General features: G+C 46.1%; 1 protein-coding gene across 1 annotated transcript in view; it reads left to right on the forward strand.

Moving 5' to 3' along the window:
- Positions 1 to 11,112: 11,112 nt before the first annotated feature.
- The window catches only part of OSBPL10 (oxysterol binding protein like 10), a 205,437-nt gene continuing 199,359 nt past the window's right edge, over positions 11,113 to 17,190 (forward strand). Inside the window, exon 1 of the mRNA XM_090046463.1 lies at positions 11,113 to 11,483. Within this exon, the coding sequence (XP_089902589.1) occupies positions 11,206 to 11,483 (278 nt within the window). The 5' untranslated portion in view covers positions 11,113 to 11,205. The remainder of the gene's footprint in view (positions 11,484 to 17,190) is intronic.

Consider the following 17,190-nt stretch of genomic DNA (forward strand, 5'->3'; position numbering starts at 1 on the left):
TGCAGCCCTATCCCATGATTGGCACTGGCCTCATCCCCTGCGAGCAGCACTGAGCTCAGTGTTTGGCAGCGCCACTCGCTGCGGCCCCATCCCCCGTGAACACCGGCAGTGCCACTCACAGGGGATGAGCCATGTCAGCTGAGTACCAAGCCTGGCCCTGTCTGCTGTGGGTGGGACTGCTGCGCAGCATGCCCAGCGCTGCTTGCAGGGGACAGGACCAGGCTCGGCGGTTTGCTGGTGTGGAGCCGTCCCTTGTGAGTGGCGCTGGTGTGGCCCAGGCAGCACCACTTGCAGGGGATGGGGCTGTGCTAGCTCAGTTCCAAGGCCAGCCCCATGCTCAATTTTTTGATGCAGCACATTGTATAAGCTGAATTGGATTTTTGAGCCCCCAAAACTGGGCTTGAAAACCCGACTTATCTATTGTGGAATACAGTAACTTGTTCAGAGGCATGTTCTTTCATAGATTATAGCCTATTTCAGATGTAACATCTGATGAAGTAGGTGTTAGCTTATGAAAGTTCATGCTTCTCTGAATAAGTTAGTGCAACCCAACCCTACCTTTAATTTTAATTTTAAACTTGGGAAAAGTGGGAACCAGATAATCCCTATCTAGCTTCTAAAACATTTATGTACAAATTGCTAAATATTAGGAGTCATTTCCTAAGAAGTATGACAAATACAGGAAGAGTGGTTAAGAAACACTCAGTCTTTTATCATATCTGTGCAACTTAAACACCTATTTCCTATTGATATCATTATGGCTTCACTGAGAGGTTTGTGCTTGGGCTGCTGTAGGATTAGGCTCAAAATGATGGCATGCCATAGTTTCTGCATAAGTAATTGTTATATTTTTATAAGATATATTTGTTCCTATGTATTTATTTGATGGGAAAGGCTCTGCTCTCTTATTCATGGTTACTATGTACATGTGACGAAAATTTCCTTTTGTGTGGCTTAATGGTGTCACGCTTTACACACATGACAGTTTGGGAACTTTTAAATGAATTTGCATCGTCACAAACTAAACCACATCCTGATGTAGTTTAGTTGGCAACGTTACTATTTGGAACGTTACAGCCATTAATCTGTCAGCTCGCCCTCCTGGCTGTGGGAGAGGCAGGCAGTCTCCGTCGAAAAAAGGATTGGACCCATCGCCACTTCTGGTTTCAGTAGACTCCTGTGGCTGGCAGGATGCTTGGAACTGCCCAGAAATGGGCTGGCTTGCCCCATGGGGTAATGCAGGAAGGTGGCAGGAGGGCAGCTGGATTTGCTGGTGGCTGGAGAAGGCAGGGGGGACTGTGAAAGGAATCAGGCCCCTCACCATAACGTGACAGAAAAGTTTTCAATTTACAGGGCATAGAAAAAAAACCCTGAGGGCTAAATCTCACCTGCAGAAGTGCCTTTATATGGGTGTGTGTAGATGAAACGGGCCCCTAAACTGAAGTGGTGGGTTTTAAAAAAGACTGCTTCAATTGAGGGCCGTTAAACCCCCATGTCATGCATGCACCCACCCAAACTTACATGCGTCTCTGGTGGCAGGGAGGAGAAGGGAGAAGGGAGGGTGAGCCGGCAGGTGCAGCGGTCCCTGGGCTGTTGGGAGGGGCTGGTGCTTCCCTCTGCGGCACCAGCAGCTCCCCCCAGGTGGCACCCGCTTGCAGGCACTCGGCTCGGGTGGTCCTGGGAGGCACTGCAGCCACGAAGGGATGCATTGGGCCCCCATGCAGCTGAGGCAGGCAGGCTCCAGGGAAAAAAAAGATCAGGCTTGCTGCTTTTCTTGGGTGGAGACTGCCTTCCTGGGCTGTTGCCAGGCTGCCTGCACGGGCTGCTGTGGAGCTGCACAGAGCCCAGTGCTTTGCTCTGCAGTTCCTCAGAGGATTTTAGTTTGCAGCATCCCAAGTCATTTAAGGCGCATTACGCCTCCAAATTTGCTACAGCGGCTGGAATTACTGCATGATATGTTGCTGACGCATGCAAACACCAACACCATTAAAGCAGTGCAAAAGCATTTAACCTGCTTTAAAGTATTGTGTGCACACACCCCTCATTTTGTCTACACACAGACTACATGATGTTCGGAGACAGCTCATTTAAGCACAAATATTTCTGTTACACCTATGTGTGCAGTATAGACATACCTTATTTTTTCTCCATATCAGGGCCTCAAATAATGGCTCTGATCCTTCTTTAATGGATCACAGTTATTCAAGATTTTCTTTTCAACTAGTGGAGGGTACCTTTGTGGGGAGAGGGAATGAGAAAGTGCACTGAAAGGAATGAACTACAACATCACTCCAACTCCACTGAATGGAAAGATCAGTTCCACCCCTGAGAACTTCTGCTTCAGGCTGCATTCCTCTCCCTGGGTGTTTTATTAAACTGAGACCACTTCCCAGGTCTTTGAGATTCCTCTGCCATAGATGAGGAGGAGTCCTTTCCCCTTATATTAGGCCCAGAGATCTGAGATTGAGACTGCATTTCAACTCCTGTTCCTTCTTTCCTCTACTTGGTACATGCTCTCCTCATAAACGATAAATATATCTTCCCACTCCCCAAATTATCAAAAGGCATGGCATAGCAAGGAGGAGGTAGTATTGGAGGATGGACTTGCAGCAACAGTGATTTGTGAAATGAGTAAGTATCATGCAGTTTGTGCCAGATTTATGGGAGCATAAAAATCCAGGATTTGGGCTGAAACATAGGTGCATGCCCCTGAACTTCATACTGTCCAGGTTGCATGCACCCATACTGCATGGGGCACATGCTGCAATGGCACATTTTCTTTGTCCTTCCTCATACCCCGTGTATTATAGTTCATGGACTTTGAGGCCAAAACATAGGAACATAGGACTCTTAGGCTCAGCTAAAAACCAGAACATTTAATTTGACTTAGTAGTTAGTTAAGAGAAAAAGGATTGTCCAGAGCACTGGGGTAATATGTTCTATTGAAAACACAATGCCAGGAAATTCCCATCAAGCACTGCCCCTAGGACAGGGCTTGACCATATGTTTCACATTCCAGAGCAGAGGCAGGCAATTATTTTGGGTGGAGGGTCACTCATCCAGTTTTGGCAGGCTGTCAAGGGCCAAGTGGGTAGCTCCACCCCTTGACAGGTACCCCACCCCCTGGTCATCATCTTGGGACCAATGTCCCAGGGCTAGCACCAGTGGGGCCCAAAGCAGGGCAGAGGCTGGCAGGGGTCTGTGGAGCCAGGCTGGGCTGCGCCAGCGGGGAGACTGGGGAGCTGGCCTGGCTTCATAGAGTCTCTGCTGGCTGGAACCCCGTGCTCCTGCCACCCTGCTCTGGGCCCCGCCGGCACTGGCCCCAGGACACTGATGCAAGCCCTATGTTCCCACTGGCTCCCGCACCCACTCATACCCAGTGACCCCGAGCCCCACAGTACAGGTGGGGGGCAGTGCAAAGCCCCGACCCCCTGCTCGCTGGCAGGGAAGAAGCTGGTGCTGAGTGCGGGGAAACAGAGCCCCTTGCCTGCCCTGTGGCTGGTGCTCCCTGCAGCAGGTGCCCGCAGCCCATGTGGGGCTGTCTAGAGCAGGCACAGGCAGCCCCAGGTGGGTTGCAAGTGGCTCCAGTGTGGGGTGCCAGCCATGGGGCGGGCAAGGGGCTGCTTTTCCCCTGCCCTCACTCAGCTTTTCCCCAGGCCACTTTTCCGTGGGCTCCTTCCCGACCCAGGGTCCTCCCCTGCCCTACCCCCATCCTTCCTCCTTACCTGGGGTTCCGGCGCCACAGGAGCAGCCATGTGTTCCCAGGGCAGAAGCCCCTGCTGGGGCTTACAGCTGGGGTGGGGGGACCCGGCAGGCCCTTCTGTTGTGGGAGCCCGCTGGGCTTCCTCTGGGTCCTACTGCCCTTGGTTCCTGTCATTTTTGGACAGATAAATATTAATTTTCTAATTTTTTTAGGGGCCCCGAGGACCAGATAGAATGACCTCATGGGCTGGATCTAGCCCCTGTGCCGTATTTTGCCCACTCCTGTTCCAGAGGGTGATCAGATGAGTATCAACTTGCCTACCACAGAGCAGTAAAGCACCAGTGGGAAGGGAATTATATCATGAAAACCAGCACTCTTCCATACAGTAAAGTCCAAATGCCTGTGTTGAAATGAAAGGGGATAAAGTGCTACACATCTGGCATTTCCATGCCCTCCCTAACTGAAATCCAGAAGATCCTATCCGAAAGAAGCAACTAGGAGGATTCTTTTTCCTTAGTTAACCAAGGATTTTTACAGGAATCAGATATTCATACTGTGTTGCATCATATATAATGTTTTTCTTCACATTTAGATACAAGGAGAATGTTTTCATCCCCACCCTGCCCAGAATGGGCTCAATATTACAATCAAGAAATGTTAGACAGATAAGACCTCATCACGACCCTGATAGAAGAGCCTTACTTACTAGAAATCATCACAGCTGCATTGAAATTACTGAACCTATATACTGAACCTACGAATCTGGCCTAGCAGAGCTGTTCAGTACCTGACACAAGCCAGGATTTTTTCACCACCCTATTTCATACTTTGATAGAATTATTCTTAATTAGTATTTGTTAAGTACTGTACCAACAATATGCCTGATGAAGCCTCTTGCTGTTTCCAAGGTAACACAGCCACTGCATTGCTGCCCCTCATCAGTATGTTACCTTAGCTCTCTTCCCAAACCAGAATTCTACCTCTTTCAAGCTTTTGCAGAGAAACTGAATCCTAGACATCCAAAATAATTTACAACTCATCCGCTATCTTTTAGGGCAGGGGTGGGCAATTATTTTGGGTGGTAGGCAACTTAGCAAATTTTGGTGAGCTGTCAATGTCTGCATACATCAAATCGTTCAGAAGATACCATTTTTAACAAATTACAGATAAAAAAACAAGTTATATACTAAAACTCAAACATCTACTATACTGTTTGAATTTGGTTTTAAAAAATAATTTTTGTCCTGATTTATGTGTTTTTGAGGAGAGTATATAGAGGTGATTTCATAATAGCTCAAAATAAAGTCTTACTCTTGTATATTAGGTGCGGGGTGATGTGTATGGGGGGGGTGTGCATGTGTGTGTGGGGAGCTGTCAGTGTGCTAGGTCCTGGGAGCTGGCTGGGGGTTGGGGGAAGAAGGAAGGGAGCAGAGGGCATGTGCAGCAAAGCTTGTACAGTGCAGGTGAAGTCAGCCCCCACATCTGGCTCACCACTGCCTCTGCAGCAATCCACATGGGGCCAACGGTCTTGGCTCCAGCCAGTGTGCAAAGCATCCCAGCAGGCCTGCTCTTAGTTCAGCTGCAGTTGCCCAGGTGGGCACTGCTCAGCTCCCTACACTGTGCACGCTGGCTGGGGATGGGGCTGTTGGTGGGTGGGAGTGGGATTACAGTGTGACTTGCCCCAGGCAGGAGCAGGTGTAGCTTGGCCCCATGTGGAGTGTTGCAGGGGCAGTCACAGGCTGGGTACAGTCAACTGAGCACCTGCCTGCAGGCTAAATCCAACCAGTTGGTGGGCCAGATTTGGCTCGCAAGGCCGTATTTTGCCAGTCTCTGTTTTAGGGCCACTAGGTTTCTTCTAAAGTCCATGAGTACTTCAGCTTCTCCCATTCTTCCCTATCTTCTGCTCAAGCTTTCAGTTTTGTGTTCCAAAACAGGGCAAATACCCACTTTCTTTCCCAGTCCTGTCTCCTACCCTCTTGCCTTAAAGTGCATGACCCCCTTTAGGATCTGCTAACAAACAATTTTGCGTTATCTAAAAGTCATATTCAGAGAACACAGAATACACTGGGAAAAACAGAGGAAAATTGGTTTTGTTTAAAATTATTAATTTGACTTTTGTGGGTATCTTGAAAGAAATAAGCTTTGAAAGAGATTTCAGTGAAAAATGATGATGGCTTGGTAGCTACTGTCATTTTGTTATATAAATGCATGTGCAGTCTGATCCAGAAAGGGGTGGAGCAACCTTTATGTACACAACATGCCAGAGGAAAACTCAGCATCTTGCAAAAATTAGTCCATGATGTGTAAGCTAATTTATATTTCATTAAGACACACTAGACTGAGATCTACAGTAAGACATTTATAGCCTGTATATCATTTGGATTATAATTATTTTCAAAATGTAATTTTACCCAGCAAAATTTATAGTAAAAGCATGAGGGATTCTAAAAAAAAAAAAAAAAAGCCAGAAAAAAAACTCAGGGATTTAAATGCAATTGTTATTTATTTTTCTTGTCCTATGTTTGCTATCTTGAAGATTGGGTATTAGTTGGAATGTCATCTTAGCTCTGCTATCCATATTTTTTCACTTTTCTTGGTTATATGTTAGTCTTTATTATGGAATTATAAGAATATTTGGTTAGTTTATATTTTAGAAGGTTTCAGTTTTTATGGCAGCCATGAATGTTGGCAAATTATAAAGAAAAAACACACAAATCTCAACAGCTGAATGACTTAGCAATGTGGTGACAACAGGAGGTTGGCACAGAAAGAAAATAAAGATACAATGTTATAATAGTCTAATTTATGCTTGCATTTTGACAGAGTTAACCTGCTCTTAGAATATGTTTCCCTACACAGACTGGGTCTGAGCTGTAAATCAGTAGTAACGACTACTGAAATCAACTAGAAACTGTATGTATATTTATATACATATATGTATACGCATATGTGTGTGAAAATAATATATTAGCTATATACACTCTATTTCTGTCCTTTCTTTTGCAGGTTTGTTTCAAGCAGGTGAAAATGATGGTCCAATGGCGAGAGCTTTTGTCTGGGATTTGTGTTCAATTCCCTGCAGTCACAGACTTCCTGAATGACCTTGAGCAAGTCACATACTCTCTCTGTGCCTTGCTTCAGCATCTGCAGAGTGAGGATAATATTTCATAGGGGTATTATGATGATAAATATAGTAAAGATGTTATGAAGCACTCAGGTGCCATATTAATACCACAGATAAATGCCTATCTGTGGCATCCTGAAGACCCATGTCATTATTTGTTCCGACTTATAACTAACATTGCATATTCTTTAATTATTTGTCAAAGGTACATACAACTCCTATTAATTGGGACAGGCTGACATGAAAAGCTTACTTAGGCAGAAGGATGGGCTGACTACAGAAAACGAGAGGATATGAAAAAAAAGCAGCAAGCATGAAAGGCCTGTACAATATTTTGTGGATGGAAGTTATCAGGAGAGGAAGGGGGCCTGGAGGAAGATACACTCAGAAGCTGTAACAAGTTGTCAGAAAGTGAAGTGACCAGGTGAACAGAGGCCTGAAAAATGACCAAATGAGGAAGATATAAGTTGATAGGAGGATGATCACTGTAGAAGTAACTGGTAATTAAATTGGTAGGCAATAAGGAAAGCATAGCTAGCTCGACTGCTCAAACTTAAAATATCCTTTTCTCTCTCACTTCCTCTTTTGTTTCTTTGAGGTAGATTTTCTTAGTGCCAAGCCTTGACAAAGCAGTGCCCTGAGAAAAGCAGGGTTTAAGTTCAAAAGGCAAAACACAGATTGGGTTTACTTTATCACTCTGTGTTTATGTGACATGTATAAGAGGGAAGGCAAGAATGAACTTTAGTACAATTCTTTCCTGTGGAAGCCTCTTTAGACCACAGGATCTACAGCCTTTCAGAATTGGCCTAGACACCACGCACATTAATGCATGTGTTAGTGTGTGCATTTGTTCACTCTTTTTTTGTCTGATATATCTAGGAACATATGTAGTAGTATCTGATTTATTAATTAATGTATCTTCACAACACCCAGGAGATAGGGAAGTATTACTCTCCACATGTTGTGATCAGAGGTATGAGACAAGTACTTGAACCAAGGTCACATAGGAAGATGATGACAAAAGCATGAATTGAACCAGAGCTCCTGTGCTTCAACCAGACTGTTCTTGCTGCAAGTATTGCACTTCCATTTTAGCGCTCAGTGCTATTTGTGTTAGTGTGATGCACTCTATTGCATGACTCTCAGAAAGTAATGCCTTGATTGTTGTGCATGCCATGTGTTGTGGTGAACATGCTTCTGTTTTGTTGCCCCCTTCTCATAAATCCCATCACATTTTTCTCCCTTAAGCCCAATCTGTCAGAATCAGGAGATAGCACAAACATCTCATCTTTTCTTTTTTTAAACAGATGGTAAGGTTTTAGCTCTCACAGTTGTGGAGATGAGATTGAAAACAAGGCCCAAGAGAACACCAGGACCTCACAAGCTGAAGGAAAAGAATTGAACAATTATTTTAAAACACACTTTGTGATTTTAAGTCAATATTCAGACTTTCGGGAGGGGGGATGGAAATAGCTGATTTTGTATCCCCTTTTGACTGGAACAGATAGTTGAAGTCAAAGATTGTATGGGTTGTTTCTGCTGGGAGGATGGATCAGGTATTACTGATACAATCCTACATAATCACAAAAAAGTAGCGGTGTTTCTGAATGCAAGAGGAATCAAACAACAGGAGCAGCTTCTTTGCTCACAGCTAAAGACCACTTCCAGCCAGTATTTCTCCTCAAACCTTGGTCTGTTGGCTTTTTTCCTCAGGCCATTGTTACCAATTTTTTTTTTTTTTGTCATTTCTGGTGCTTCCTTTCTTCCTTTTCTCATAGCTTCCCTGGCTTTTCTGCTTTTCTCTCACAGACCAAATTACAGGCATACCTCGGAGATATTGCAGGTTCGGTTCCAGACCACCGCAATAAAGCGAATATCGCAATGAAGCGAGTCACACTAATTTTTTGGTTTCCCAGTGCATGTAAAAGTTATGTTTACACTATACTGTAGTCTATTAAGTGTGCAATAGCATTATGTCTAAAAAAACAATGTACATACCTTAATTAAAAAATACTTTATTGCTAAAAAATGCTAACCATCATCTGAGCCTTCAGCGAGTCATAATCTTTTTGCTGGTGGAGGGTCTTGCCTCAATATTGATGGCTGCTGACTAATCAGGGTGGTGGTTGCTGAAGGTTGGGGTGGCTGTGGCAATTTCTTAAAATAAGACAACAATGAAGTTTGCCGCATCGATTGACTCTTCCTTTCACAAAAGATTTCTCTGTAGCATGCGATGCTGTTTGATAGCATTTTACCCACAGTAGAACTTCTTTCAAAATATTGCAAGAATTACCAAAATGTGACACAGAGACACGAAGTGAGCAAATGCTGTTGGAAAAATGGCGCTGATAGACTTGCTCGACACAGGGTTGCCACAAACCTTCAATTTGTAAAAAATGCAATATCTGTGAAGCGCAATAAAGCGAAGTGCAATAAAACGAGGTATGCCTGTACTACAAAACAATAGCCAGTGAAACACCTCTTCCTACATCTGCCAGGCGTAACACCTTTGCTTTGATTGGTGACATATGCCTGTTTGAGCTCCAGGCTGGCCATTATTTCTTACATTCTGACAACAATCTTGCCAACTTTGAAAGAGGTTTAACTCAACCCATAATCCTAGTCATATTTTTTGAATGCTGGGGTGGATGGTACTGATTGTGTGTGTACTTAGTACACTGCCACATATGTAGTGAACACTATATATGTTGCTATGTTTGTGTGTGTACAGTGCAGTACGCATTAAAGTATGTCAGACTTCTCTTTAGATGTTATGCTTTGTGTACATATTATGGTTGCCACTGCTGTGTGTATTACACACTATATTGAACACTTCTCTCTGGGTGTTATGCTATATGTCTGTTGCTGTGGGAACTGCTGAATATGTAGACCACTCTTCTGTCCATGGTCCCTTCTGTATGTTGCGGTGGGCATACTGTGTGTACCACATCCTATATGTGGCCCTGTGCTGAAGACACTTTTCTTGCAGTTACATTCTGCATGTGCTGGGGTGGACGTGGCATGTAACGCACCTTTTGAGTGCCTGTCTACTTGGCACTCCTTGCTGCTACACTGCTCTGTGCACATGCGTTAGTGTCTGTTGTGTAGGGTGTATTACATCACCCTGCATGTGTGTTTTGGTGGGCATGCACTGTGTGCCACAGTCTGCATTGGACTGGGTGCTGGGCACTTCTCTCCGCGGTGTTATGCTGTGTGCGTTGTAATGGACATATTGTCTATATTTGTGTTGTGGTAGCTGTGCTGCATGTGTGTGGAGGTAGGCATGCATACTGTGCATATGTTGCAGTGGGCATGCTATGTGTATATGTTGCAGTGGGCATGCTGTGTGTTGTGATGCGTATGCTGTATGTGTGTTGCAATGGGCATTCTCTCTGTGTTGCAGTGCACGTGCATACTGAATGTGCGTTTTGTGGTGGGCATGTGTGCATGTGTTGTGGTGGGCATGCTGTATATATTTGTGTGTTGTGGTAGGCATGCTGTATGTGTATTGCAGTGAACATGTGTGCGTTGTGATGGGCGTGCTGTGTGTGTTGCAATGGGTGTGCTGCATGTGTGCATGTGCTGTGGTGGGCATGCTGTGTGTATCTGTGTGTTGAGTGGGTATGGTGTGTGTGTCGCAGTGGACATGCTGTGTATGTTTGTGTTGTGGTGGGTACACTGTATGTATTTGTGTGTTGAGGTGGTTGGTGTGCTCTGTGTGTGTTGCAGTGGACATGCTGTGTGTGTGTGTTGTGGTGGACGTGCTGTGTGTGCTTTGTAGTGCACGTGTGTTGCGGTGGGGATACTGTAGGTGTGTGTTGAGGTGGTTGGCGTGCTCTGTGTTGCGGTGGGCATGCTGCGTGTATGCGTGTCAAGGTGGGTGTGCTGAATATGTGTGTTGTGGTGGACATGCTGTTTGTGTTGCAAGGGCCACGCTGTATGCTGTACTGCACAAATGTGTGTTGTGGGGGGGTGTATTTGTGTGATGAGGTGGCTGGCGTGCTGTGTGTCGCGGTGGGCACGCTGTGTGTGCGTGTGGCGGTAGGCATGCTGCGTGTGCGGCAGAGCCGACCTGTGAGTGTTATGGTGCACACGTGTGCGTGTGGCAGTGGGCGTGCTGCGCGCGTGGCAGGGCCCGGCTGCGCGTTGCGGTGGCCGCACTTCGCGTGTGCGCGGGGCGGCCCCCGTGCCCGGGCACGCAGGTGGCAGCGCTGCCCCCGCCTCCGCCGGCCCTGAGGAGAGGAAAGGAGAGGAGGCCGCTCCACAGCCCAACCCGCTCCGTCCCTCCCCTCCCCTCAGCGGCGCCGCCCCCTGCCTATGAGTCAGGGCTTTCCCGGGCGGCCGCGGCCGGAGCGCCTCGGAGCCTTCCCCGGGCTTCATGGAGAAGGCGGCGGCGGCGGCGCAGGGCGATGGAGGCAGCAACAGCAGCAGCCGCAGCAGCAGCCGCCCCACGTCGGCCGGCTCGTCGCCCTCGTCGTCGACCAGCCGCGGGCTCCCGGGCCGGCAGGCGGCAGCCGGGGGGCGGCTGGAGGGCGGCAGCGGCAGCAGCCCCAGTTCGGCGGCGGCCAGCCCGGCTGGGAGCGGCCGCAGGCGGGAGCCGGTGCTGGAGGGGGCGCTTAGCAAGTACACCAACCTCCTGCAGGGCTGGCAGAGCAGGTGACCCCGGCTACCCGGCGGGACACGTCCCCCCTACCTCCTCCTCCTCTTCCTCCTCCGCCTTCACCTGCCTCTCCCCCGGCGGCAGCTCCCCATCCCCCCCCGCGGGCTCCTCATCCCCGCAGCGCAGCGCCCTCGGAGACACGCCCAGCCGGGTGCGGGCCGGGGCCTGGGCCTGCGCTTGCTTGGGGGCGTGTGGGCAGCTGCAGGCATAGGTGTGAGGGGCCTGGGCAGACAGTGGGCTTGTCAAGCTCCTGTTTTCTCCTCCAGCCTGTTTTCTCGCTCTGTTTTTAAAGGGGTCTCTGGTTGTGTTCATTTGGTTTCTTCTTTTTTCAGAGCAGGGAAGCTAGGACTCTCTTCAGGCATTGCAGCCTGGTGGAGCTGCTGCTGGGGGAGACCCTAGCACTGTGAAGAAATGGACAGAAAGCAAAACCAACAACAAATCCCCATTGGTTTTGTTTGGGAGGGAGAGGGGCTGTTTCAGTGTTGCCAGCTCTCGTGGTTTTAGGCCTTGTTCTTAAAGTCTATGCTGCGGGAATGTGAAAAACTTAGCTCTGTTTTTTATATTTATTTTAGTTATATATAAGTGCATCAATTCCAGAGAATGTTGTATATGTGTATATGAAAAAGCTAAGGTTTTCACATTCCCTCAGTGCAGACTTTTAAGAACAACGCCAAAAATCATGAGAGTTGGCAATACTTTTGTTTCTTTTTCAAACTTTTCTTCTTGCTGCTTTCCTCCCCCTCGGTCTGTGTGAAATCTGTTTTAGTCCCAGACACAGGCCCCGCTCTGCGTGGAGTGGGCTGCTCCATGTTTGTAACTCCCCCCCACCCCAGGGGAATCTGCATAAGCTGGCAGCCTGCCTGCATGAGACAACCAAAAGACTTAGAGCCCACGTTGCCTTTGTCAGGCTGTGGAATGAACAGTGTTGCATCGGGGATGGAAGTGGAAAAAGGGAGCTTGCTGCACCTTCGAGTTTGGGCTACTGTTTTGGTCCTCAGGCCTGTGAGGGACTTAAATTTGCCCGTTCTGAACAAAGTGTTCTCAGTAGGTCGTTGTGGGAAATTGGTGACTGTACCCAAGGGGAAGTGATGGCAGGCAGCATACACAGCTGTGCAAGGCCTTTGAGGTATCAGGATTTCTGGCAAAAGTTTCTTGCCGCTGGTGGCACGCAGGTGCCTCCTAAGCGGTGAAAACAGTGGAAGCAGTCCCTGGTGTTCTGACAATACACAACTTAAATGCATTTTGCAAACGGGTTTAGCATCATACTGTAGGGAAAAAGTTGGTGATTGTGGAAGTGTCTTCTTTGCTACAGGTCCCAACCTTGTCACTCGTGGAACTGAACCTGTAGTAACAGATTTGGGAATCTTTCCGTCTGAAAACCCCTTAGCCGGGACCTAAAGCCTGGCACTGTCTTAGGCTAGAGGCTTCATGTTTGTTCTCTTTGAGTGCTGCAAAATATGTCAGTTGTACTTGTTTTCTGAGGTGGGCTGTGCTCAGCTGACTAAATTGATTTAGTGCAATCAGTAGTTACTTTATCAGTCAGCAGCTGTCAAACCTTTGGTTACTAGTTCTGTGTTGGATTTGAGCTAGACTCTTGGGTCTGTTTTTCTTATGCCTCTCTTAGATTTTCAACAACTGTAGAACTTCTCCTTATTTAAGTAAGTTTTGATGTTATGTTGTGAGTCCGAAAATAGAAGGAAAGTTATATCTGTGAATCTCAGCATTCTTCTGAAAGCAGTTGTTTCTTGGATCAGGTTGCCTTGACTTCAGTGTAATTTTTCCTTTCTGCAAACTTGTGTTCACACAGATCTGACTGCAGAATAGAGGCCTTTGATTGAAACATCTGTGGGGAAGGGATTGCATCTTTACTGTGTTTGTGTAGTGCCTTGCACAATGAAATCTTGATTGAATGTGTAATCACTGGCACTTTAAACAGTAATGACAGGAGTCACTTTTCTTCGTGCCTGCGTTTTTACTCAGTGGGTTGTACAAAGAGAGAATTTTAATCTACGTTGTTCAAATACACCAAGAGAAACTATATAGCTTCCTCTAATAATACTTTTTTGAGTTACAAGTTGGAAAGCCATTTAATCTTCTAGCAGTTATTTCTCTTTCATTTTTATCTTAATGCTATGTTAGTGTGCTTTTGTCAATTACTTTATTTTCTTTTTATTTTATGTAATCTGTGTTTTGATCCAGAGGTTTATGATGTCAGCAGAGCTCTTCTAGTGAATTATAGTTGGTTTATTTAATCAGGGACCACAACCCATTCCATTTGCAATGTATATAAAGAGATTTATTGTTTTGGGATTTTCTGGAAACCAGGGTTTAAATTGTATGCAGTAGTAATAACAGCATATAGCTAATATCAAGCTGTTGTCTCTGACCTCTTAAATATTTGTCATATACTTCCTGTGAGCTGGGGGTGTCATATGTAATTCATCTTAACATGAAGGAATCTTGAAAGAGTTCCTCCCTTCGAATCCTGTTTATTGGACACTGGAAATCTTAAAATCATTTGCTCTTTCTATGATGATATGGTTAATGTTAGGTTAATTTCTGCAATATTATGCTCAAACTGAAGGGATTTTACAAAAGACCTATGCTTACTAATCCAATGCAAGGATTATCTCTTAAATCTAAATGTAAAAAGCAATCTCAAAGGAATTCAATTCAGATCGCATTTTCCCATCACTTGTTTTTACAGATGGACTTCCTTTTGTTTGTTTATATAGTAATGTGTAGGGTATCCAGCACAACTGACTTCTTATGGCTGGTATGCTGACCAAAAATATATTTAAAACCTTATTTCTAAGCATTAATGAAGCAGTTGAAGGCCTCAAGCCAGAAGGGCGAAAAAATCTAACCTGTTATATCAGTGAAGGTTTGATGTCAAACTTCTTTTGGATTTAACATCCAGAGAGCAGAATTTGGTTTAAATCATAAACATCTTGGCATTATCCCACTTGTCCTAAGAGGCAAGGACATCTAAATGCCTCCAATCTTTCTGCTGCGTAACTGTAATAATTATATTCTCTGGAGTTGATGCACTGTCATATTACAGTTGTGGTGGGATTTAGTTGTTCAGTGTGTGTGGGAGAGTATTAGTCTGTATTTTTAAACAGGAGCTGTGTGGGCTTAATAGATAACCGTGTCCCTGAAGAACTGTCAAATGCCACTCAGAACCTGTTTTCAGTAACTTCAGTTGGTGTTAATGAATGGAGTTGTAGCTTTTTGTCCTGTTCTTGAATAAAAACACTGTAACAAAATTTTGAGTAAAATTTTATAATTTCTTAAAAATCTATTTGCATCCAAGTGCAAAATCAAAGCTTCTCCCCACCCTCTTGAAGTAAGATGCCTGTAAATCTATGTTCATAAGGTTTTTTTTTTTTAAGTATGTAGAAATCTCTGTGTGCTCTTGCCTGGGCAAAGATCATTATGAAAGCAAAGCCCTCACAGTCCATTAAGAAATGGATGGCATCCCAGCAGTTGGATGCTGTTGCTTTCACTGTGCATAGATGAGATCGAATGGCTTCAGTTCCATATCATCATAAACCTCTTGGAGAAGACCCTGAATTAAAACATATTTCTAGCACAAGTGTTCTCTGAATCCCTGTTTTTATTGTTTTTTTTTTTCTCTAAGAACTGTAGCTTATTTTTAATTTGAATTAATTGTGCCTGTTTTTTGGGGGAGGGGAGGGGTTGGTACTTTACTTTTGTATTTTTTTTGGTTTAGCCATTGGTCTGGACATAATCTCTGAGTTTTATATAAGCTTTCTACAAAAACTGAGGCCATATAGGTTGTACTCCTTCCCCCCCCCCCCCGGCTTCCCCTGCTGTACTGCTACTGAACTCTACTGAGTCTAGCTTATTTCATTAGTCTTTGAGGAAAAACTTAGTTTAACTGCTGTCATATCTAGAAATATTGGGAAGTACATTTCATCAAGTAAGGGTTGTTCTGGAATTGTGAGAATAAGATTATGTGACTGCACTCTTTTCTTTTCCTAAACATATAATTTTTTATTGCCCTTCTCGTCATGGAACTACCACTGGTTCAGTATGTTAGCAAAGGATCCTCAACATATTTTCATAAGGGAGTGTTCTTGTGATTACAACCTGTATTCCACCCTAGATATGGTAGATGTGCTCTGCAACTGAAAAGAATAAGGTGTATGACATGGAACTTGTAAGGATCTGAAGGCTGAAAGAAATGAGAAAAATCATGTGCTTGCATGTGTGCGCTCTCATATGCGTGCTCTCAACTATTTTTGAAAACTTTTCACTTATGTGAAGAGTAAACTAGGGTTATTGGTCTTTTGGTAAACTTGGACAACTAAGGGAAGAAAAGGTAGAGAGATGATGGATTTGTATCAGGAATGGGCTGTGAGTTCAAATGTACCATGGACAAAAGCTCTTCTTTCTTCTTTTCAGTAATGGTGTCGTATCTTTATCTTTGTGCACTTTGGCAATTTTGTATATAGCTACTCTTTGCTTAATGTCGTAGTTACATTCTTGGAAAAATGTGACTTTAAGCAAATCCAATTATGTCAGGTCGTGCCACCCCCAGGAGCCTTGGGAGGTGCCCCATGCTGCCTCAGGGGCCAGCTAGGAGCTTCCCTGGGCTCCTCACGGCCACAGGAGCTTCTGGAGCAGAAAAGCGGCTGTGGCTCCACTCCTGCTCCTGGCACAGCCTCCCTGTCCGTCCTGAGACCAGGGAGCGAGCTGCTGCTGGGCCCATGTGAGTTGGGGGGGGGGCCTGGGCCTTCCCCTTGGGGTAGCAGCACCCACCAGAGGCTCCCACTGGTGGGGAGCAACTGTGCTGTTGCTGCCCCAGACTTCTGGCATGGGATGCAAGCTCCATGTCATCTCCCTTGTCCTGGGCCATGTCCTTGCCAGCTGGTGCTGCTCCCAGCAGCCCCAGGTGCCCCCTGTGCTGCCCCCAGGGCTGGACAGGGGGGTGGGAGTCAGCAACCGCCAGATAGTGCCCCAGGGCCAGTGTCAATGGGGCCCAGAGCAGGGTGGCAGGAGGCTGGGCTGTACGGAGCTGGGCTAGGCTGCCCCAGCAGGGAGAGAGGGGAGCCGCCGCAGCCCCATGGTCAGGCGGGGACCAGCGCTTGCAGCTCCGTCCTCCTCTTACGTGAGTTTCCTGCTCTGGCACAGGCAGGAACAGCCCCACGGTCCCTCCAGTTTGGGGTGGGGCGAGGCGGGGCAGGCCGTGCTCTTCCAGGGGCCTGCTGTGGCTTCCTCTGGGTCCTCCTGCCCTGGCTCCTGTGACTTGACAGGAGACGGAGGCAAATAAATATTTATTTTGAAAAAATTTCTAGGGGCCCTGTGGGCTGGACGGAATAGCCTGGTGGGACAGATCTGGCTTGTGGGCCATATTTTGCCCACTGCTATTAAAAAAAAAAAAAAAAAAAAAAAAAAAAAAAAAAGACTATATACACTGTTTTTTTTAAACGAGTATGTTCTCTAATAGATTAGTGATGTAATAATAGATTCATAGACATTAGGGCTGGAAGGGACCTCGAAGATCATTAAGTCCAGCCCCCTGTCCCAGGGGCAGAAAGTCAGCTAGGGTCCAATGACCCCAGCAAGATAAGCATCCAAGCGTTTCTTGAATATGTCCAGAGTAGGTGCCTGTACCACATCTGGAGGGACTCTATTCCAGGTCTTGGGGGCTCGGACAGTAAAGACATTTTTTTC

The sequence above is a fragment of the Crocodylus siamensis genome, chromosome 5 (assembly GCF_052110815.1).
Source record: "Crocodylus siamensis isolate JL-2025a chromosome 5, ASM5211081v1, whole genome shotgun sequence".
NCBI lineage: Eukaryota > Metazoa > Chordata > Crocodylia > Crocodylidae > Crocodylus > Crocodylus siamensis.